We start from the raw sequence: 24,317 nt of genomic DNA, 5'->3' as shown, positions 1-24,317 counted from the left end.
ACATCAGCAATTTTTTAACCTAGTTAGTGTTTTTTTAACTTGGAGTATTTTACAAACAAAAGTGAATAGTTCGGATTATTATTGGTGATTAAATGAGTTGGGATTATTATTGGCCAAAAACACTGAGTTTGGATTATTTAAATCCAATTTGCCAAATGAGTTAATTATGAGTTTATATTTAAAAATAAATTAATAATGGTATTATGTTGTCAACGTATGGTGGCACGAAGACTTTGGTAAATTAATTCGAAGTTTCGTTCTGGATCGTGGGGTGTACGGCTACGACCTTGTCAACCCCGCTTAGATGTCATACCCTCGGATTTCAATAAAATTACAACACTACCCAACAAGGACGGTTTAGATAAGAAGTCATAGTAAGAAGGGTATCAAACAGACTCCGTTGATTTTACTCAAACGACATTGGAATAGTCTCATCGAACTCTACGATATGGGATTTTAGGTTTTTGTTTTTAAATGTTTAGTTTGTAGATTTTAGACTTTTTGTTTATATTATTGTGTCTTTTTATTTATCATTGTGTGTTTTTTATATTTGGGTCATTGTGTAATTTTTCTGACTCATTTTGTTTTTTTCTTCGGCATTGTGTTATATTTTGTGATTCATTGTGTCTTTGTACACTTCTTATTTTTAAGAGTTTTTGTAGAATAACTTTACCCATAGAAACCGATGTAATTTTTTTTAACTATTGGAAAAATCAACAATGGATTAGAATCCGGTTTAAAGTTGTGCTTATCATTATATTTTATCTTTCTAGAAAGAAAAAAAAACTCGAATTGTCTTTTCTAAATAGAGTAAAATGTCAAAATCGTTCATGAAGTTTGGGCATATTTGCATGTTTCATCCGAAATAACTTTTTTTATACATTGAGGTTCTTCGCCTTTTTGTTTTTATTTTGTCATTCTCATCCTTGAGGTTGACAATTTATTACGACTTTCGTCCCTTAAAGAATAACCCTCAAGGACAAAAGTCAAAGAGGAATAAAAATGACATTTTACTCTTTTTTTTTAATATGATTCTTAATATTATTGTTTTGAAAGAGAATAAAGACAGCTAGTGACACATTTAGAAATTAAGATGAAATTAAATGGTATGTACAAAATAAGCTGGTAAAAAGTCAAAGTCAAAAGTCAACCTCTTGGTTACAGTATAAAAATCCACTTGAATCATTTGCACCCCCACTTTCATTAATCATTGAACAATGGATAGAGAACAAGAGCAGATGCAATTTTTAGGCCTTTTTGGCATCTTCAAAGAAAGCTACAAAACAATCATCTCATGGAGAAAAATCTTTACTCAAATCACCCTAACCCTTATCCTTCCTCTAACTTTCATCTTCCTAGCACAAATCGAGATTTCAAATTTACTAGTTCAAGATATCGAACATACCGAATTTGAAAAGGAAGACACGCAACGTTTTACGAAAAGGTACGACAATCTTTCTGACAAGATCTCATCAGAATGGACAACCTTTATACTATTCAAGGTTGTGTACATCGTTGTCTTTCTTATCTTATCTCTTCTATCAACAGCTGCAGTCGTCTACACGATTGCATCTGTCTACACAGGACGTGAGTTGACTTTTAAGAAAGTCATGAGCGTCGTCCCAAAAGTTTGGAAAAAACTCATTGTCACCTTTTTGTGCAAATTTACAGCCTTTTTTATATACAACTTCTTCGCCATACTTTTCATGTTTATTTGCGAGTTTTTGGTTCCTTACCCGTTTGGTACCATCCTGTTCTTCGTGGTCTTAGTCATGTACGTGGTGGGATCGCTCTACATGATCGTTTGTTGGCAACTAGCAAGCGTGGTCTCGGTTCTTGAGAGTTCATATGGGTTTAGTGCTATGGCAAAGAGCAACAATCTGATTAAGGGAAACAAAATGGTGGCTATTACAATTTTATTTTTGTTGAGTTTGTCATTTATTCTCATAAACATACTATTTGAATTGCATGTGGTGCATGGATCATTGGAAGTATGGAAGAGGGTAGGGTTAGGTGCTTTGTGTTTCATATTGCTTTTGATTGCTAATCTCTTCGAGCTCGTAATCCATACGATATTGTATCTCGTTTGCAAATCGTATCATCATGAAAACATCGATAAAGGAGATTTGTCGAATCATCTCGAAAGTTATCTCGGCGAGTATACACCTTTGAGTGGGAAAGATATTCAACTAGAGCAATATCAAGTTTGAGTTTGGTTATATCAAATTTATATGATCATGTTGTGACTCCTTACATTCATAATACACCCATTTATGGTTTAAGTTACATTTTTCTTCTCTTGTATATAGTTATTGTAACAAAATAAATCATTTGTTTTCTCAATCTTAAAAATTATTAATATTATGTTGTAGCGTGTATTTGATATAAATATGAGACATAATGACATATGTGGTACAATGGACCACGTTGACCGACCTTCGCATAGAAGCTAGATGGACGAAAGAACGACTAGGACCTTCCCAGTCGAGTGCTAACTTGCTTGAGCGTAATCCTTCGAAAAGTTAATATGTATGTCCCTGAGACGAGAAGTAGCGATAGTTGATCGAAGCGAGACGATCATTAAAATTTAAATGATGCATTTTGTTCATCTCATACTTATTTCACTTAACATTAATTACAACACACCCTTTCGCTATTTAAACCCATTATTATTATTCTCACATTAGTTCATAAGAGTTCCCCTCATGCGCGAGGCTAACGACAGTGGCGGAGCTTGAAAGAAAACTCGGTGGGGGCCAGACTTTCAAATTTCAAATCAGTGGGGGCTGGACTCTTAAAAAACCAATCTTTTATACTAAAAAGTATTCAAAAATTTTCTATAAAATTAACAATACGAGAAAGAAATCGGTAGAGACAACCTGGGCCCCAGTAAAACTCCGCCCTTGGCTAACGATGCTTTCTTCTTAGCAGTTTAGGTCTTAACTCTTAACATCAGAGAATCAAATTAAATTCTTCAACCCATCCTAATATCTCTTAACGCATTTTCATTATATACACAAACAAGATAAAAAGGGAAGCCCAATATTCAAACTAATATGTTACATATAAATATCAACTAAACCATTTGAACCATTTAGTTAATCTTTTCTATGTTCTAAATTTTACGAGTTAACACGTCATAACACGCGTGTATGGTTCAATGTTTTTACGTCTATCTTTTGTTGTTCAGTTTAACAGTATTACTGTAAAGCACAGATCCTAAATATCAGTTGGGTTTATATTTTAAAACATGTAATGAAAAATAATAATGATACTAAGTTGTCAACGTATGGTGGGATGAAGACTAATTCAAAGCTTCATTCTAAGTCGTTGTCGTGTACGACCTTATCAACCCCGCGTACACGTCACATATACCCTTGGATTGCAATTAAATTACAACACTATCCAACAAGGACATTTAGGTCATTTAATACCGTAACTTTTATATCAATATATGATACACTTTTAATTTTAAGAGTTAACTGCCATTTCAGTCCCTGTGGTTTGGTCACTTTGGCCATTTCAGTCCAAATTTCAAAAATACGCCATTTTCCTCCCTGACATACTGGAAAGGTGCCATTTCAGTCCAAATTCTCATAACCCAGTTAAAGTCAGTTAGGTGAGTATATTTAATGAAGGGTATTTCAGTCCTTTCATAATTCTTTTATTTTCCCTTTATGTTTTTAATAACCAAAAAGAGTTAAGTGCCACCAAAACCCCTCCCCTGTATAAAACCCCCAAAATTGAGTTCAACGTAACCCTAATCCCAAATTCACCCCCCAAAAATAACCCTAACCTGCTGCAACAATGGATCATGAAGACGACAACGATCCAAACTGGAGGGTTCGAGGTGTTTACTCAAATTTCGACCCTGAAATCGCATATGGTAGGTTTACATTCGTCACTTTTTTGCTTTTTGAATGATTGTGTTTCTTCATCATGTATAAATTAGGACTAATGTTTGTTGTATAATCGTTTCAGAAAACGAACCTGATATGTTCACATTGAAAGTTCACCATGGAGGTGAACTCACTATGTTCCCTGATGTAACATACGAGGGGGGGGATAATCGAATATGTTGATAAGGTGAATGCAGACTTTTTCTCTCGAGTAATCATCGGTTCCATGATGTTGGAACTTGGTTATATGGAAGATGATCTGGATCTCTTGAAATACTATTTTAGGATTCCAGGTGAAGATATGGATTTTGGCTTAAGGCCAATAGGTTCAGATGATGATATTCGTAGGTTGATTAAACTTGCAACAAAGAGTAAGGTTATAGAGTTATATGTTGAAAAGGTTCAAAGGGTGGATTTAGGAGAGTTGACACAACAACCATTAAATGTGATCTATCCTGAACAAGATCAACAGCCTCAAAATGATCCTGATTTAGGAGATCTAACACAGGAACCAGGTTGTGGTGGTGATCAAAATCCAGTAGGTGGTGTTGGTAGTCCAGGAGGTGGTGATGGTAGTCCAGGAGGTGGTGATAGTGAGGGCAGTGGTGATGATAATGATGGCAGTGGTGATGATAATGAGGGCAGTGGTGATGATAATGATGGCAGTGGTGATGATAATGAGGGCAGTGGAGATGGTAGCAGTGGAGATGGTAGCAGTGATAAGGTCCAGTCTGAGGGAAGTGATTCTGAGGGAAGTGATTCTGAAGACCCTCAGTTTATTCCTGATGATGAGGTTAGTGAAGAGGATAGTGAGGGTATGAATGAACATGCCAGCAATAATAGGGCAAATGCCACCAAAAGTGAAGCTTACAAGAAGGTGCAGACAGAGGAGGATTTAGATGATCCTGAGTTCATTGTTGATAAGGATAACTTGGTCATAGACTATGATGATGACATGGATGAATTTAGGGCTGCTGTGGACTTTGACATTAGTGAAGATGACAACATACAAGAAGACCAATTAAATGAGGATGAATTGGTAGATGTTCAAGTAGATATAGATAACTTTGATAGTCTGAGTGACCCGGATGATGAAACAAAACTGCAGAGGGCTGTTAGGAGGATTAGGAGAAGCAAGAGGAAAAAGAAACCAACAGATGGTTGTCCCTTTTATGTAGGTCAACAGTTTTATGATAGGCAATCAATCAAAAATCTTGTGAAATGGTATGCAGTGGAATCTAAAAGGCAATTGTACATAATTAGGAATGATAAAAGAAGGTTCCGGGTTGTGTGCATGGGAAAGAATCCAAAGTTGAGCAGTAATGAAGGTGGTTGTGATAATGAGGGCAGTTCTGGAAATTCACATGATACACCTTTGAATGCAAACCCAGAAGTGGTTGGGGACCTTAATGCAAACACAAATAACAATGGTGGGGCCCAGCAGTCTTGTTCTTCAAAAAAGCCTGAAAAGAAGGCAAAACGTCCAAGGAAAAAGATTCCTCCTCCCACATGCCCTTGGGTTTTGCACATCTCAAATCACTTCAAGAACCAAGACACATGGGTGGTCAAGACTCTTATCAATGAACATGAGTGCTTGCATACCAGGGATGTGGGCTTATGCAATATCTCCTTTTTGACCAAGGAAGTGGAACCCATAATCTTGGTTAACCCTACAATTCCACTGGCTGCTCTTCAAGATCAACTCTAGAAGAAACTTCAGGTACAGATTACAATTAACCAAATTTCTAGAGCTAAGCATTTTGCAATGGAGAAGCTTCAAGGGGATTATAAAACTCAGTTTGGGTTACTTAGGGAATATGCTGAACAGTTATTGAAATCGAATCCAGGAACAACTGTTACCATAGATGTTGAACCATCTAGTTGTAAGGCCAAAAGTTCAACAAGGCAGTTTAGAAGAATTTATATTTGTTATGGTGCATTTAAGAAGGATTTTAAGATAATTGGTAGAGACATTCTATGGTTGGACGGATGCTTTATGAAGGGGCCCTACCCTGGCCAAATTTTAACAGCAGTGGGTGTTGATGGAAACAACGGGATTTATCCTGTTGCTTTTGCTGTGGTTGAGTCTGAAACTACAAAGACCTGGACCTGGTTTTTAGAACAACTTGCTGTAGATCTGGAGCTGCCAAGAACTGCCAACTTCACCTTTATAAGCGGCAGACAAAAGGTACCATTGTGTTATGTATAACTTGTTTAATTGTATGCCTTAGTTGTTCAAGTGTGTTATGTATAATTTGTTTAAATGTATTCCTTTGTTGTTCAAGTTTGTTATGTATAACAGTCCATTCTGTACAGGGAATAATACCTGCTGTTAGCAAGGTCTTTCCTATGGCAGAGCATAGATACTGTATTCGGCATATACATGAAAATATGAAGGCTAATGCTAACTGGAGGAATGATAAGATAAAGGGTCTATTCTGGAATGCTGCTTCTGCAACAACAGTTCCTTGGTTTGATCATGCAATGCAAGATATCAAGATGGTAGATAAGAAGCTGCATGACTGGTTGAAACAGATCCCAGTGAAACATTGGAGCCGGTGTCAGTTTAGTGGTAAGGCTTAAGAATGTCATATATGTTAAGCCATTTACATAATTGTTTGTGGTTGCATAATAACTGACAGGTTTCCATTAAACAGGTAGGCCAAAGTGTGACATTCTTCTAAACAACATTTGTGAAGTCTTCAATAGGCAGTTGATACATGCTAGGGATAAACCAATCATTACCAGTCTAGAGTGCATCAGGGAATACCTAATGAAGAGGAATCTTGTTGTACACAAGCTGATTGCAAAGACCAAAGGTCCTCTAACCCCCTATGCAACTGAAGCCCTAGACAAGATCAAACAAGAAGCTGCTGAGTACACTGTTATCTTTAACTCTATCTCCAAGTATCAAGTTAATGGGCCAAGAGACAACAAAGTAGTGAACTTGGTGGAGAAAAGTTGCACCTGCAGAAGATGGGACTTCACTGCCATTCCTAAAGCTTGTTCTTGAAGTTGCCTAATTTCAGATGTCATCCTCAATGCTTCTTCTTCATGATCTTTAACTTGATAAGCCAAAGCCCCAAAATGTCGAAATACTTCAATAGCCCTTTCACACGATGGACCCTCTGCCCAATCCACAAACCCGCAACCCCTACGTCGAGTAATGCAGCAGAAAAACTTCCGTCCAGGGTTTGCAGGGGTCCACGATGTCTTCACAATTGTTGGAGAACCACAGTTAGCGCATACGACCATTGTTTCGATACAAGGTAGCTTCAATTTTGGGGAAGAAATTGGGAATTAGTGTTGCAGTAATGATCGTTGGTTGTACAGAGCTTGATGAGGGAAAAGGGTTCAATTGAGGGGAAGAAATTGGGAATTAGGGTTAGGGTTGGTTGCAGATATGTTAATGGATGGAAATGGGGGGATTTTATATAGGGGAAGGGATTATTATACAATAATAACATAAAGGGAAAATAAAAGAATTATGAAAGGACTGAAATACCCTTCATTAAATATACTCACCTAACTGACTTTAACTGGGTTATGAGAATTTGGACTGAAATGGCACCTTTCCAGTATGTCAGGGACGAAAATGGCGTATTTTTGAAAAATGGACTGAAATGGCCAAAGTGACCAAACTACAGGGACTGAAATGGCAGTTAACTCTAATTTTAATTATCTCCAATAAAGTATAAAATGCTTTGACTCATTTGGTTTGACAAAAATTGTTTGAACACTAGTTCTTTATAGATGTTCATTCTTTGCATAGGTTCCATACCATTTTTTAAAAATTGAACTATGTGCAAAATAATATTATGATTTGTATGGGAATTTACTTATCATATAATAATAATTTTACTTATCATATAATAATAATAATAATAATAATAAAAATAATAATAACAATAATAAATAATATTTTCTTTTTCTAAAAAGGAATAATCGAATTGGTTTTGTTAATCAATGTTTTTTTAATATGATTCTTAACATTATTGGTTAATCAATGTTTTTTCTTTTAATATGATTCTTAACATTATTGGTTTGAGAAAAAAAAATATAAAGGGAGCAAGTGGCACATCTTGTAAATATGAATATGAGAAGGTGCATTGCAGTTGGTGAAAAGTCCAAGTCAAAACTCAACCTCATGGTTACATTATTAAAGACCACTTGGATCATTTGCACTCCCCACTCTCATTATTAAGTGAAAAATGGATAGAGAACAAGAGCAAATGCAATTTTTAGGCCTCTTTGGCATCTTCAAAGAAAGCTACAAAATCATCATCTCATGGAGAAACATCTTCACCCAAATCACCCTAGCCCTCATCCTTCCTCTAACCTTCATCTTCCTAGCACATCTCGATATCTCGAATTCACTATTTCAACACATCGAACATACAGAATTCGAAAAGCATTTCACACGTCCTGGTACAAAAAGATACACCAATCTATCTAACACGCTCTCATCCGAATTGATTACCTTTTTGCTCTTCAAAGTCGCGTACATCGCTATCTTTCTCATCCTATCCCTTCTATCCACAGCCGCAGTCGTCTACACGATTGCATCTATCTACACAGGACGCGAGTTGACTTTTAAGACTGTCATGAGCGTCGTCCCAAAAGTTTGGAAAAAACTCATTATCACCTTATTATGCGTATTTGCAGCCTTTTTTGTTTACAACTTCTTAGCCATATTGATCATACTATCTTCTTTAATTTTGCTTCCTCATCCTTTCGGGATCATCCTTGTTTATGTGCTCTTGATTGTATACTTCATTGGATCGGTGTACATGACCGTTTGTTGGCAACTAGCAAGCGTTGTCTCGGTTCTTGAGAGTTCATACGGGTTTCAAGCTATGACAAAGAGCAAGAATCTGATCAAGGGAAACCAAATAGTGGCTATTTCAGTTTCCTTTTTGTTGGGTTTGTCATATTTTATCATAAAGTTAGTATTCGAGTTGTTTGTTGTGCATGGAAGCTCTTTGAAAGTATGGAAGAGGGTAGGGTTTGGTGCTTTGTGTTCCATATTGCTTTTGTTTATCTTTCTCTTTGGGCTTGTGATCCATACGGTATTGTATCTCATTTGCAAATCGTATCATCACGAAAACATCGATAAAGGAGATTTGTCGAATCATCTCGAAAGTTATCTTGGTGATTATGAGCCTTTGATTGGGAAAGATGTTCAACTGGAGCAATATCAAGTCTGAATCTGGTTCTATCTAATTCATATGATCATGTTGTGCCTCCTTAACATTCATATATAATTATTATACCCATCTATAGTTTAAGTTGCAATTTTTCTACTCTTGTATAAAGTTAGTAATGTAACAAAACAAACCATTCATTTTCTCAATCTTAAAAACTTTTAAAACAAAAGAAAATTATAAAAGTGCAATGTCTATTCATCTCTTCTTATTATAGAAAAATATGAACAAAATTTGTTTATTTATTTATTTTTTTTTGAACGGTCAACGAATCCTCCAAATTGGTTACTGGTGAAATTCACCACATCGGGATACACTCGCCTCCGAACTGGGGAAAACCCTCACCTAGGGTCGAAGCCCGTGAACACTCGCCCGAAGGCACGACGGTGCGGTGAGGTAAAACCCGCTTAGTTCAAGGATCGAAGTAGCGATCTACACATATTCGCCTAGTCTCCCATCATCACCAGGTGCCGCAGAAAATAATGGGGAGGGCAGGAATCGAACTTGGGTCCCTTAGGATACCAAGTCTCTCCCTTACCACTCCACCACCACCTCATTGGCAAAATTTGTTTATTTTTTAAGAGTAAAATGTCATTTCATCCCTAAGGTTTGACCACTTTTACGACTTTCATTCCTGAGATGTTATTTTCATCCAAAAAATTTGAAATCTTGTCATTTTCATTCTTGATAACCAAATTTCGATGGACGAAAGTCGTAAAAAATGTAAAACTCAAAGATGAAAATGACAATAAAATGCAAACCTAAAGTACTCAAATGAATAAAAAAAAAAGTATTTTGGATAGAAAAACAAAAATACTAAACCTTAAGGACGATTTTGGCATTTTACTCTTTATAATATCTAAACATACATAAGTTATGTATATGTAAATAATTAAAAGAGAAAAATGCAATTTGCGTCCCTGTGGTATGTCCCAAACATCAACCTGAGCCCCTAAATTAAATTTTTGGTTTTTTGAGCCCCTGACTTTATAAATTCATAACAGTATGAGTCCCTGCCGTCAGTGTTCCGTCAGTTTTACCGTTTGACAGTTGTGAAAAGTCCATAATACCCCCCACCCTTAATATCTACACTTAATAGCAGACAACCAGTTTCATTATCATCTTCAACGGCTCTCCCAACTCCCAATATCTCTCCCAACTCCCAAGATCATCATCATCATCTTCAACAGATCATCTTCATCATCTTCATCGATCATCATCATCATCTTCAACAGATCATCTTCATCATCTTCATCGAACATCTTCATCATCGAACATCTTCATCATCGAACAGAGCAGGTTCATCTTCATCCTCATATTGATTTTTGGTTTGATTCGATGATTTGAATGTGTTTATATTGTGAAAAAACAGAGGGTTGATTCTAGGTTTGATTTTGGGTTCCATTCGATGATTTTGGGTTGATTTTGAAAAAAAAAACAGAGGGTTGATTTTGGGTTCCATTCGATGATTTTGGGTTCCATTCGATGATTTTGGGTTGATTTTGAAAAAACAGAGGGTTGATTTTGGGTTCCATTCGATGATTTTGGGTTTATTTTGAAAAAACAGAGGGTTGATTTTGGGTTTGATGTATCAACTGAGTATATTGTTCAAAATGCATCAAAACAGAGGTTTTGAATGTGTTTAGGTTTTGATTCTTGTGGGTTTAGGGTTTAGGGTATCAAAACAGAGGTTTTGAATGTGGGTTTGAATGTGTTTTGGTTTTGATTCTTGTGTGTTCAACATATTGATTTTTGGTTTGATTCCATGATTTGGGTTCCTCATATTAAGAACTCATCGGATCAGTGGTTTTCAATGTGATTTGGTTTTGATTCTTGTGTGTTCATCATATTGATTTTTGGTTTGATTCGATGATTTGGGTTCCTCATATTAAGAACTGATCGGATCAGTTTCGGATTGAATGTGTTCCTCGTTTGAATGTGTTTTGTTGTACAGAATGGTTGTGGATGTAAAGATACGCAAAACACCAACTACGAAGGCGAGAACACTTGACAACCTCCTAGAAGATGGTGCGGTGCACATAAGGAAGTGATTGATATGAATGAATATAACCCCAATGTAGCTCTTCGATTTTCCTTGAAATTCCAGAGCTCGCTAATTACATATCTACCACTTGGGTTATATTCATTCATATGAATGAATATAACCCTAGTGGCAGATATGTAATTACCTACACTGAGGTTATATTCATTCATATCTGCTACATTCCGAAGTGCACCCGTCAGTAAAGATCCACAATTGCTTGTGGATCTTTGACGTTTTGTCTCTGTATTGTATGTTACGGTCTTTTGTTATCGAGTCTGTAAGTTCCGTCAAGTCTACGAAGTTGGTATGACGTTTTGTCTCTGTATTGTATGTATTAAAAGTTTACATTTAATATACAGTTTAGGCTTTAATAATTTGTTATATATAGTATACATTTAATTATTATATTGCATTTATTAGATTGCATTTATTTAAAAATAAAAGAGAATTTAGGCTTTAATAATTTGTTATATATAGTATACATTTAATTATTAGATTGCATTTATTTAAAAAGAGTTAATTATTAGATTGCATTTATTTAAAAATAAAAGAATTAATTTGAATTATTAGATTTCCTATAAGAAAAAAGCAAAAAATGAATTTAGGGGCTCAGGTTGATATTTCACTCATACCATAGGGACGCAAGGTGTTATTAATATATGTCAAAAGACGGTCTTACCCCTGCCTCAAACAGTCAAACTGACGGCAGAGACTCAAAGTGTTATGAATTCATAAGGTCAGGGGCTCAAAAAACCAAAATTTTAAATTAGAGGCTCAGGTTGATGTTTGGGACATACCACAGGGACACAAATTGGATTTTTCTCTAATTAAAAACTAAAAAACACATGAAGAAATTGAATTGATGTTTTTGTGTGCATAAAAGACAAATTTTTGTGTGTAAAAATAACAAATTGAATTCCTCACAAGACTTATAGGATGTGGGGTAAATTTATCTCACTAAAAATGTAAAATTCAGGTTGCAAGACAATAGATGACTCACAATGTAAGAGTAAATTACAAAATTCGTCCATATCAAATTGCAAAATGTGTCCGTTGTCTTAAAAAAGTACAAAAAATGTGTCTATCTACTATAATGAAAAAAACAACTTTTGGACACGTCATTCATTGAAGGTATCTATACTATCTATAATAAGAGATGAAAGACTGATGTAAATCTGCCTACGTGTCAACCATCTAGGCATGCCACGTAGGATGTGCTGATGTTATAAATCCGATTTATTTATATATATATATATAAACTATTATATAGATACTATTTTAATTTGAAATCTGGCTCCACTTTCAAAATTTCAAAATTCAAACCATCCTTTAAATCTCTCTCTCTCTCTCTCTCCCTCTCTTAAAACACTTTTTAATCTCTGCTATATCTATCCCTCTATCTATCTCTTAAAACTAAACACACAGAAACTGAATCAGTGTGTTTGTGAGACAAAGAAAGAAAGAAGAAATGGTGAAATCGGCGACGACGAAAGATGACGCACACTGATTGAAGGGTCTAAAAAACAACCGACGGATCTTCTTTCATTCGCAGGGAAGGTAAGATTCACTCAGCCAGGTAAGCTTCGATTCAGCAATTTCGATTAGCCCCACATGTAAGTTTCAGATCGAGTTTGGCCAGCAACTTCGATTCAGCAACTTCGATTAGCCCCAAATGTGTTTAGCCAGCAGGGAAGGGAAGGTAAGATTCAGCAACTTCAATATGGCGATTAGCCCCAAATGTGTTTAAACTAGATATATTTTTTATTCGGATGTTCACATCTAGGGCTTATTTTGTTTTTAGTACATTTTATTTCTTGATGATTACTTACATTCCAAGTTGCATTGATATGGTTTCCAACAACAACCATTTAAAGCTTTCATTTTGTTGATATTTTTTTGTTATAGGATTTGTTGACTCAAGGCTATTGAATCTGTTGAAGAGATGCTCAATTTGGTAATTTGGTTTGTTATTCTTAGTTTTTACCCAATTGAGATATTATTTTTTTTGTGAATTTCCATTGCAAATGAATGTTGATTACTGTGAAATTCTATGCTAAAGTTAGTGTACTTGAGTGACTGTTTCTATTTTTGCAAGAATGCAAGTCGGTTTAAGTGAAATGGTTTGTAAAGTTGAGTGATCACTTGGGTGAAATATATGGACTGTGTTTCAGGAATGGAAGGATTATGTAAAAGGGTTGTTCAGTTAAGAGAGATTGCATTATTCTTTTAGGTTTGTTTAAAGAATTTCCGACATTTATCTGAGACATGATCTGATATTTGATTACTTTAGGAACTTACATTGACAAGAAGTGCCCTTTCATTGATTACTTTAGGACCCGGGTTCGAGGAAAGTAGCAGTAGCAAGAAGGTGTTAACAATGGATGCAAAGCAAGATAGTAAAAAGATTGTTTGGCCCAAATTGTTTACTACATTATCAAGCACAGAGAAAGAAGAAGACTTTATGGCAATGAAAGGGTGTAAACTACCTCAAAGACCTAAGAAAAGAGCCAAGATGATTCAAAGAATCTTACTTGTAAAAAACGCAGTAATTATGACAACCACCTCCAACGGTCCGACTTGAATCTGCAGCCTGCTGCAGTGGAGACTGATGTGCATATTGTTAGTGATGATTCTGTCCACTGTGAATCTCAAGCTTCCGTAAAGTCATTCGAGATAGTTGACCAGAGTGCTGGAGGTCAAACTGCTTCTAAAACCTGTGAAAGTCAACCTCTTGGCATACGCTGACTCCATTCCGTGAACCACAGGTAATATTACCCTTTAATATATGATCGTTACCTTGTCTGATCTGAAAAATGTGTTTTGTTTACAGTTGATTTCTTATTCGATCTGTTAACTTGCAGGTAGGTTTAGGCAGTTGGATTGACTTCAGTACTAGATGAAAAGATATAAACGGTTGCATGTTAACATTAATAATCAACTACTGCCTTTCTGATGCTTTAGAATGGCAGCTTTTTGTAGATTTTGTTTTTGTAAATTAATTTTTATTTCTAAGATTTTTTTATTTTGTAAAATTAGCGTATGAGTGGCAAAAAATGGTTTCCAGAATCCGGCATAGTTTTGGAATCCATGATGATGCTAATATATGAAATACAGAGGCTGACCATAAGGATCTTCATCTTAAGGTAAAGTGTACTTTGATGCTAATATTTTTTAATATTTAATTGCAGTTGGGGGAAAGATTTGGCCCAATGAATATTGTTGCAGAAATATTAATTAGTCTTGGTTATTGTTTAAAAAAGTTCAATTAAAAAGATTACAATTTTAATTTTAAATAAAAAATCCTTTTATTGGTTAACTTATATATGTATGTGTGCATGTATGTGGTCATGTATGTGTTAGAAAAAAAGATGACATCCTTTTCTTTGTAAATGCCACTTTGAAGTTTCCAGAGTTTACACAAGTAGATCGATGTAGTTTACACAAGTAGATCGATGTCTAATGATGACAAAGCCTCCAACAACTATTATAAATACTTACACTTGGACCATTAATAAATTTTCAACTGTAATAAAGGAGCACTTGCGTTTAGATGTCTTCAAAGTTAACAAAGTCAAGGGGTACATTTGCATAATTATGAGTATTTCATATTGCTGTTAATCCATCTCAAACACAGTTTCTAAAATATAAAAAGATATATTTTGGTAGAGATAAATTCTGATCTGATTTGACTTGGAAACCAGACCAATGGCTTCTTTTTTCCTAGCACAGGTTATGACGCCAAACCTCTCAACCATCATGTTCTACTACCAGACAGAAGTCATAAACTTGGAAGCATCGTTTCTGGGCACAACACGTGTTATTGGATGGATAGGCCTCATGGTTGGAACTTTCATTTGCAATCGATTTTTAAAGAAAATGAAATTACGAAGAATTCTCATGTAAGTTTTTTGTTGAAAATCACACTCAAACACCAAAGCTTAATAAGCTGCTAATCTTGCTTATTCATCTTAGTATTTAAATTATATGTATGCAAGTTTGCACATGTTGCTCTGTCCTTGCTAATTCTTCTAGATATAGTTGTTTCGTAGGTAAACCAGATAATCAATCATGTTGTTTGGGTTTGCTATCTCAGATGCAATCAATCAGTTCAAGTAAGCGTTTCTTTGATTTTCTCTACACCTGTGTTGTTTCTTTAAATGATTTTGTTGTTCAGATAGATGATTACACCTTTACATACATACATTTTGGTGTTTTATTATAGTATTACAAGGATGGTGGTTTGTTCATTCTAATCCTCACATTTGGGTGGGCTGTGTCGGGTCGGGTCGAAATAGGTTCAGGTTAAAGTAGGCTATGGTTCAAACGACGTCGGGTCAAAGTGTCAAATTGGTTTAGGTAAAAATAAACCGTCTTAAAAAAGTAACTATTTGGTTCAAGTCAAAACCATCCTTTAGATAAAGCACTAATTTTGTTCGTGTCAAACTGGGTTTAGGTCAAAACATGTCGTTTAAAAGGTCTCAACTTGGTTCAAGTCAGAACGGTCCATTTCAAGAAGTATAAATTTGGTTTGTCTTATACTGGGTTTAGCTCAGAATGAGTCGTTTTAAAAATAAATGTTAATTTGGTTCGGGTGAAACTGGCTTCTGGTCAAAACGAGTCATTTCAAAGAACTATCAATTTGGTTTGTGTAAAATGCGTTCGGGTCCAAACAGGTCATTCTTAAAAAAGTGTAAATCTGGTTCTAATCGAAAGATGTTCTTATTAAAATGGACTTTAGTTGCGATAATCTTTTGCAGTAAAAAGTATCAAATACATTATGTAATATATGGACCGCACGAAAGAGGCAAGGATTTTAGCATGTACAAAATGGTCGAAGAGATAAAGGAAATGACGTTTAAATGGGTATCGAAAAGATCAAAGCTTGGGAATATGCCATTGAGCAACTGGATACTTTTTTGTTTGACTTTTTTAAGTGCCATGTAAAAGTTAAATCATGCTCTGTATGTTTTCCATTTTGGTAACTTGCTAATTGATATGTTTTGATTGATTAATGAAAATTTCCGTTACTTTTCCAAAAAAAAGTTGTCCATATAATGTGAATGGTTGACCACATGGAAGAGGTCAAAGAAGCAACTGTTTCATGTACTTCAAATGCCTTTGATAAATTTTTTTTAACTTCCCTGAACCTTTAGTCGATGAACATGATTGGACTAAAGCTCACAACATGCCATGTGCCATATTATCAATTACTTAACTTATTTCTATACCAAACCTAAACTAATAATTTTTTCGTAACATAGTAATAAAATTTTTATGTCCTAACACATACTGTCTTTAACATTGTTTTATACAGATATGTAACTAAACACAAACAATTTAAATGATATATTATAATCTGTTTTTTAGTATTTGATTTCGATCGTTATTAAACCTACCCGTGTGTTCACATGGGTCTTACAACTAGTACTCAAATATATAATTATCTTATATTAACTAAATAAATTATAAATTAATATTAAATTTTATCATACTTTAATAAAATATTATCCTCAAATCTAAATTGTTAATTTAATATATTTTTAATACAAATACCCCTCTTTCCTACTTATCTTATATTAAATATATAAATAATAAATTAATATTAACGTTATCCTAATTTATTAAAAATATAACTTTTTATTATTTGGAATACAAAATTATATTTATTCAACTCGTGTAAAACGCGGGGTTTATAAAAATAATTTTTTTATTATTTACTATTCAAAGTTACATTTATATAACCCGTGTAATACACAAAGTTTTTAAATATATAACTTTTTATCATTTGCTATGTAAAAGTAGATTTATTCAACACGTGTAATACACGGGGTTTTTTAAGGATATAATTTTTTTATTTGGTAGATTTTTCAACCCGACTATACACGGGTTTTTTTAAGATACGACGTTTTTAGTATTTAATATACAAAATTACAATTATTTAATCTGTGTAATACACATCGTTTTTAAAGATATAACTCTTTTTTAGATCTATTCAACACGTGTAATATACGGGGTTTTTAAGGATGTAGTTTTTTTTATTATTTGGTAGATTTATTCAACCCGATTATACACGGTTTTTTTAAGATACGGCGTTTTTAGTATTTAGCATACAAAATTACATTTATTTAATCTGTGTAATTCACATGGTTTTTAAAGATGTAACTTTTTTATTATTTGATATATAAAACTACATGTATTTAATCCGTACAATATACGGGGTTCATAAAGATATAACTTTTTATTGTTTAATATATAAAATTACATTTATTCAACTCGTGTAATACACGGGGTTCTAACCTAGTTCGATATATACAAACTCTTGCATATTACGTCCTTTGACCCTAACTCAGTTAATTTTAATGGTTAAATTTGGCCAAACAAACCCCAATAAAGGTATTTTGGTCATTTTATCCTAATATATATATATATATACAAACACACACAATTGACTCGTACACCACAATTTAACCAAATGGCTCCACTATTCTAAATACTAAACATTTTTTTTTCACAACATCTTGAGTAAATTGCCATTCTAATTAGTTTCTGAGTTTTTGTTCAAATTGTTATTTTAGTCCAAATAGTTTTTTCCCTTCTGGTTCTCTGACTTTTTCTTTTTCTTGTCATTTTCATCACATTGCCTAACTTAGTCTAAAAACCAGGTTATCAGGGGTTATTTTGGCATTAAATTATTATGAGGTTTATAAATTATGTTGTAAACTACCCCTGGTTATCACTACACAACAGTTATGCCAAAAATACCCCCGGTTATAACCAGATTTTTAAACTGAGTTAGGCAATGTGATCAAAATGGCAAGAAAATGGAAAAGTCAGGGACCCAGAGGAGGAAAAAAAAACTATTTGAACTAAAATGACAATTTAGACCAAACCTCAAGGACTAAAATGGCAACTTACTCCAACACGTTTTTGGCTCCATTATTCTAAATACTTTTTTTAATGGCCCATTATTATTATTATTTTATATATTAATAATAGAACCTAATGAATAGTACTTTTATTATCATAATACTATTTATATTTTTGATACCGGTATATGAAGGTCAAAACCGGTATCAGGAACCTAATTATATATTAATAATAGAACCTAATGAAAAGTACTTTTATTATGATAATACTATTTATAGTTTTGGTACCGGTATATGAAGGTCAAAACCAATATCACGAATGTCAGAAGTCGGTTCCGAATTGGTACTTAACTTCCGGTTAAGAAAATTCGGTACCGGTACCTAGTACCATTTACTTATCTCTGACTATGAGTTTCATACGAACAACATCATTACCATACAACTTGTTTGGTTGATTTTCTTTCGGTTATCTTTTAGTGTTTTTTTCTACATTTTCTTTTTATTATTGTCAGCGGTTCCATGCGTAACACGCTCGTAGTAATTTTAAAACACATGTAAACACGGACTAAATAACAAAAGAAGTTTGCCGCAACACAGCGACGATGATAAACCTAGTTACTCTAAATACTAAACATTCTTTTTCACAAAGCGTTATAAGAATTGGAATTGATGTTGAGTCGAAAAAAAGAAAGTAGAAGTGGAGAGGTGATCAAATCGAATGGATAAAAGAGAAAGTAAAGGTAGAGAGGTGATCAAATCGAGTTGGATTGTAGCTATTTACAACCAAGTTTACTTTTAGTGAAATGAGCTTGCTATATATGTGTTTACAGTTCAAGATAAACTTTCCTACTTCATATAAATATAAACTTTGTCTATAGCAGGGAGAGTAACTTTGATCAAGTCAGTTTTAGACAGCTTGCCAACTTACTATTTTTCACTATTTAAAGCCCCGGTTAGTGTCATCGACAAATTGGAAGGGCTAATGAGGCGTTTTCTTTGGGGAGGCTCGGATGAGGTGAAAAAAATAAGTTGGGTATCTTGGGAGATTGTCACGAAACCAATTAAAGAAGGTGGGCTGGGATTGTCGGTTTTAAAAGTAGATAATGAGGCGTTGTTGATAAAATGGTTGTGGAGGTACTTCACGGAAAATCAATCGTTATGGAGAAAGGTTATTGATTCTCTTCATGGGTCGCGCCGTAGGTGGGGGGTGGCTCCAGTCCTTAATGATTTGACGGGGGTTTGGAAAACGTTAGTCTCTGTTTGTAATAAAATTAAGATACAAGGGATCGGGGTTAGTTCTATGATTCGAGGCAAGGTTGGAAGTGGGAGTCAAATTCGTTTCTGGATTGATATTTGGTTATGACAACAACCGCTGAAGGATAGGTTTCCTAGTCTGTTTAGAAAGGAAAAAAACAAGTTGTGTGTTGTTGCGAATAGATGCGAGTGGTCTGAAAATGGGTTAAAGATTAAGTGGAATTGGAATTCAGCTGTGGGTTTGGAAGTCGAGATGGCAGAAAGGAGCGATTTGGAAGCTGAGTTGGGTGGTTGCGTGTTGGATGATAGGGATGATAAATGGGAATGGAACGATAGTAGAGACGTAGTTTTTTCGGTTTCCGGGACGAAGAAATGGATGCGTGGTCAGAGTAACAATGCGGATCAATTCGGTTTTAAATGGAGTAAGTGGGTTCCTAATAAGTGTAATATTTTTATGTGGCGCGCCTTCTTGGATCGGCTCCCGACGAAGACAGCTTTGATTAGAAGGAATATTCATGTGGAAAATGACGTTTGTGTGTGGTGCGAAGAAGCGGAAGAATCAATCGATCATATTAATACAGGTTGTAGTGTTTCTGCAGGCGTTTGGCATGGTATTTCGGTTTGGTGTCGGATCCCAGAGATCTATGTTTTCAGTATGAAGGATGTTGCGGCTCTGCACGAGTTCTGCGCAGCGGAAGGGCATAAGAAAAGCCTGCTTCAAGGTATTTTTATTATAGCTAGTTGGAGGTTATGGAGGGCCAAGAACGAGAAGTTGTTTTCTGGTAAGAACTCGACTGTGGCGGACATTGTTGCTGTTGATGCAACAAATACAAGACCAAGGCCTGTAGCGACATCTCTGTGTAAAAGGGTTCAGGGGTTCGATTAGCCTAACGCAGGTCGTGGGGTCCCTCCACGTTTGCAAAACGTAGAGAGAGGTTCACTAGTAATGTTATTGTTCTTCGCTAATTCTAAGCTGAAAAGGTTCCAGCCCAGAATGTGATCGCGGAAGTTGTATTTTGTGAGCGAAGAAGAGAACTTGTAATGAACAAGTTCTTGAGGGAGAAGAGAGAGATCAGAAGTTCATGTGAGATTACAACTGATCTGGAGTGTGTTGAATGCTGGACCTGACTTATGCTTTATAGGGAAAGGCATCTCCCAAAGGAGAAGCTCTGGACTAGTGAACCATGTTTGCAGTGGAGGACTTACCCATTTAGGGGTTGAAGGGTTTGGACCTGCGGGTAAAAGAGTGTGCTCTGTGCACACGTTCTCTTTTACAGCTGTGAGAAGGTTGGGCAAGCAACCAGTGAAGTGATGGTTTACTGTTCACGTCCTTTTTGCTGCTTACCCAAGTTCGCACGTATTGAACCTCTCAACCTTTTAACCTTTTAAGCTGTTATGTATATTAGCCATTTTATTGAGATTTGGGCTACCCCCGTCATCAGCCCCCCAAGTCAGAGGTGTTTGGGATGTAAGCTCAAATGCTTCTGACTTTTACACATTATTTTTATTGCTTAAAGGCTTCAAGGCTTTAAGGCATTTGAGTTTTGAGATTTGAATTTCGGAATAATAGTAGATGTGATAGGCTTCAAGGTTTTAAGGCTTAAAGGCTTCAACTTGTCTAACTCAAGAGGAAGTTGAGGCTTTTTGTAAAGAATGGGGGATCGATCTAAAGTTTAATCCGGTGGCTCTGGGTTTTGGCAAATCGATCGATTAATGTCCCGTTGGTTCGATTGCTCTTTATTGCTGAGTTTTCCAACTTGCGTCATCCGTTTTCGGTCTTTGTTCTGAATGTTTTAGAGTATTATCGTGTGTCGTTTGGTCAGTTACACCCTTAAGGTCTTGCTAGGGTTTTACACTTTGAGCTCTTGTGATATGGTATGACCCATCGTTGTTGTTTCGATGTTTCTTACGGTTGACCAAGAACGGCGATTGTTTTACCTTTGAAACATCTCAGGTTGATGTGTGTTTAATTTCGTCTATGGTTACTACCGTTTGTTCTTGGAAGGACCAAGTTTTCTGGATTTCTGAGTCCATTGCTTTCTTCAAGCTTGTTTGGAGGCACCCTGATGCTATATTAAACAAGCTTAAGCCATTTGAGTCTGAACTAGATTGTTTTAAAGCCATTAGGAAGTGTCCTTCAAGGCTTCGTCCCTTTCCTGAACACCTTTTAGTGTTGATGGGTGTGAGCACCTTGTGGGACAGGCCAGATCATGACCCTGTGCTCATGAGGTATGATCAGGGTATGATGTTTTGCCTTATGCTTTATCAAGAGTGATGATACCTCTGATATTGTGTTTGGGGATGCTGAGGCCACCCCCGATGAAGATGCTGTTGCTAGAGGTGCTGAACATAGGTTAGAGGGTTCAGGTTATGTGAACGTTCCAAATGTCAAAGGCTTTACTAGGGTCGGTGCTTCCAAGGCTTCTACCCATTGTTTAACCCGACGTATGTTAAAGAGAGTTGACCAACTATCGGCCTCCGAGCCAGTGCAACCGAGTGATGATATAGAGGCTTCGGACGACTTGGAAGTTGGGGTTGAGAGAAAATAATAATAAAAAAAAGACAAGGAGTTTCCCTTGGTGATTGTTAAGGAGAGTAAAGCAGCGGGTAAGAAGATTGTGAGCTTGAAGGGTTTCGGGAAAGGTGGTGAAGGTTCCACCAATGTTAATCCCGAAGGTCACAGTTGGCGACAACTTCATGTCTTCATCCGTTTGTGAGGATGTTCTTACCCATTTTGCTCCTCCTAATATTCGAGGTTCTTGCTCATCTATAGACGATAACTGATGATTTCGATAATGATGATGGGTGCTTGCAACCTTGCTGCCTTGCTTCTAGAGGGTATATCTCTCAAAAGGATGCAAGAATATGAAGTCTTTTCGAAGAAGAAGGATGAGATGAAAGTTTCAATGGTTGCTTTGAGAGAACCTGAGGATTATGTTGAGAAGGAGAAAAATTGATGTTGAGGATTGATGAGCTTTCTTCCCAGCACAAGGCTGAGATGGTTGAGTTGGAAAAACGCTTGGAGGCAGACAAGGTTCAAGTTTGGATCGATAAGGCTGCCTTGTAGGTTCAGAAAAAGGCCTTCTTAGAGGAGAAAGAAGGGTTAAAGGCTTCACTTGACCAGGCAACTAGTGATAATAAATGGCTCATTGGGCATGGATTCCAGCAAGTGGTTACCTATCTTCTCCATTCATCGAAATTCAAAAAGGTCTTGGGTGATGTGTACATCGAGCTTCTTGCTCATGGAAGACACCAAGGTCAGTTTGCTGGTTACAAAGCTTTGTGAACTTGTAGGGCCATAGGAAAAGTCTTCTCCTTTTCGACCCAAAGCCTTCGAAGTCTTCAAGAAAACTGTTTTGAAGATAGGGCATATGATTTACCCTTATGTGGGTGAAGTCTTCAAGTGTTTTAGTAAACCTTTGCCTATCTTGCAGGAGTTAAAACCCCAGGGCCTTAATGAGACTGTTTGTAACAAATTGTTGAAGTCCCTTTTGAAGAAACTTTCTTGCTCCCGAGATAGCGAAGAAACATGTTCTGAAGGTGGTAAGGGCTCAAAGGGTTCAAGCCTTGAAGCCTCCGAGATAGCGGGTGTCATAGGGAGGAAAAAAAAGGAAGGCTAAAAACTCCCAAGATGATGGGGTTTCAAATAAAGATGATGTAGCAAAGTCTATTATTTCTGATAATGCCATACGAAGAAGAAACTTTAATTCATAGCTTTCTTAGCATGTCGAACAATGTTATGGGTTGTTTGCTTAAACATCTTTTTGTTTTAAAGGAACCGTCTAGATCCCTTGGTAGTTAAAGCCTTGAAGGCTTGTGGTCAATGTTTTATGTTTGATGGCAAGTATGGAACTTGCTATCTTTAACTTATCTTGCTATGTTGTTCTATTTATTCCCTTGCGTTTTCGTTGGTTTTGCATGTTGTCTTTGTTTTGGGTGGTGCATCTTATGTTATTTATACCTTAAAGGGTTCAGTGCTGCAGTCACTTAGCCTTAGGATATTTTTAACAAGAAGATACAACCTCTATCCTATGTATGACATTCACTTAGAGTCTTTTTGGTTCGTAAGCCAATGTTGAGGCTTAAGGAACATTTGGTGTAGGCTGTTCAAACCCGTCTATGAGACATGTTTTTCAAGATTTCTATGAGTCTCATGGAGTTGTATTGATTTAGGAACTCACCCCTTATATAGGTCCATTCAACCCTTGAACCTATTGAGCGATGTGGTCTGGGAGCTCATCCCCTTACATGGCCCTTGCCATGGAGTTTCTTGCTAGGTTCTCAACCTGATTATAGGATAGAAAGACAAATTTCAATTCATCGTTCATTTATTTCAAAGTAATTCGATTACTAGGGGAATAGAACAATTTTTTGGAACTATTTGTAACACGTTTTGGTTAAACATGTAACCTTTCAAGGTTTTTGCCATCCCATTGGCAGGGAAGCTTTTTGCCTTGCGGGCCTGCCAGCTTGTATGATCCCCCTTTGTGGGCTTTAAGGATAGTGTATGGCCCTTCCTATTTAGGGCCAAGCTTTCCTTGGCTTTCTTTCTTGCCGGCCTCATTATTTCGAAGCACAAGGTCCCCAGGCTTGAAGCGTTCATGCTTCACCCGTGTATTGTAATGAAATTCCATGTTTTGCTTGTACCTTGCTTTTTGTATGGCTACTTAATCACGAGCCTATTCGAGTTGTTACAAATTCAACATCGTCTCTTTCTTATTTGGCTCGAGGTTGATGTTAAATGTTCTTTGTGTTGTTACTCCGATTTCGGCTAGGATTACAGCCTCTGATCCAAACACTAGGCTGTAGGGTATTTTCTTTGTGGCTCGTTTTCTCGGTTGTTTGAATTTCCAATAGCACATTAGGAAGCTATTCGAGCTAGTTGTTGTCGTATCTTCCTAATCGAGATTTAATCCCTTCAACAATGTTGTGGTTTATCCTATCAACCTGGCCATTGGATTGTGGGTAAGCTACCGAGCTGAATACTTGAGTTATTCTGAACTCCTTGCACCAGGAGCTAGAAGGTTTCTCGGCAAACTATTTCCCGTTA

At 36.0% G+C, this 24,317-nt stretch overlaps 2 protein-coding genes across 2 annotated transcripts; both read left to right on the top strand.

Moving 5' to 3' along the window:
* Positions 1 to 1,202: 1,202 nt before the first annotated feature.
* Positions 1,203 to 2,364, top strand: LOC110942197. The gene has a single exon (XM_022183945.2). It carries the CDS (start codon positions 1,218 to 1,220, stop codon positions 2,208 to 2,210), a length of 993 nt encoding a protein of 330 aa, XP_022039637.1. The 5' UTR covers positions 1,203 to 1,217; the 3' UTR covers positions 2,211 to 2,364.
* A 5,746-nt stretch (positions 2,365 to 8,110) lies between these two features.
* LOC110944117 lies at positions 8,111 to 9,106 on the top strand. Its single transcript, XM_022185833.1, has one exon. The coding sequence runs from the start codon at positions 8,111 to 8,113 to the stop codon at positions 9,104 to 9,106; it is 996 nt and encodes a 331-aa protein (XP_022041525.1).
* Positions 9,107 to 24,317: the final 15,211 nt, after the last annotated feature.

This window comes from Helianthus annuus, chromosome 5 (assembly GCF_002127325.2).
Source record: "Helianthus annuus cultivar XRQ/B chromosome 5, HanXRQr2.0-SUNRISE, whole genome shotgun sequence".
NCBI classification, from domain to species: domain Eukaryota; kingdom Viridiplantae; phylum Streptophyta; class Magnoliopsida; order Asterales; family Asteraceae; genus Helianthus; species Helianthus annuus.
The sequence above is the reverse complement of the archived record's forward strand: the minus strand, read 5'-3'. Positions and strand labels throughout refer to the sequence as shown.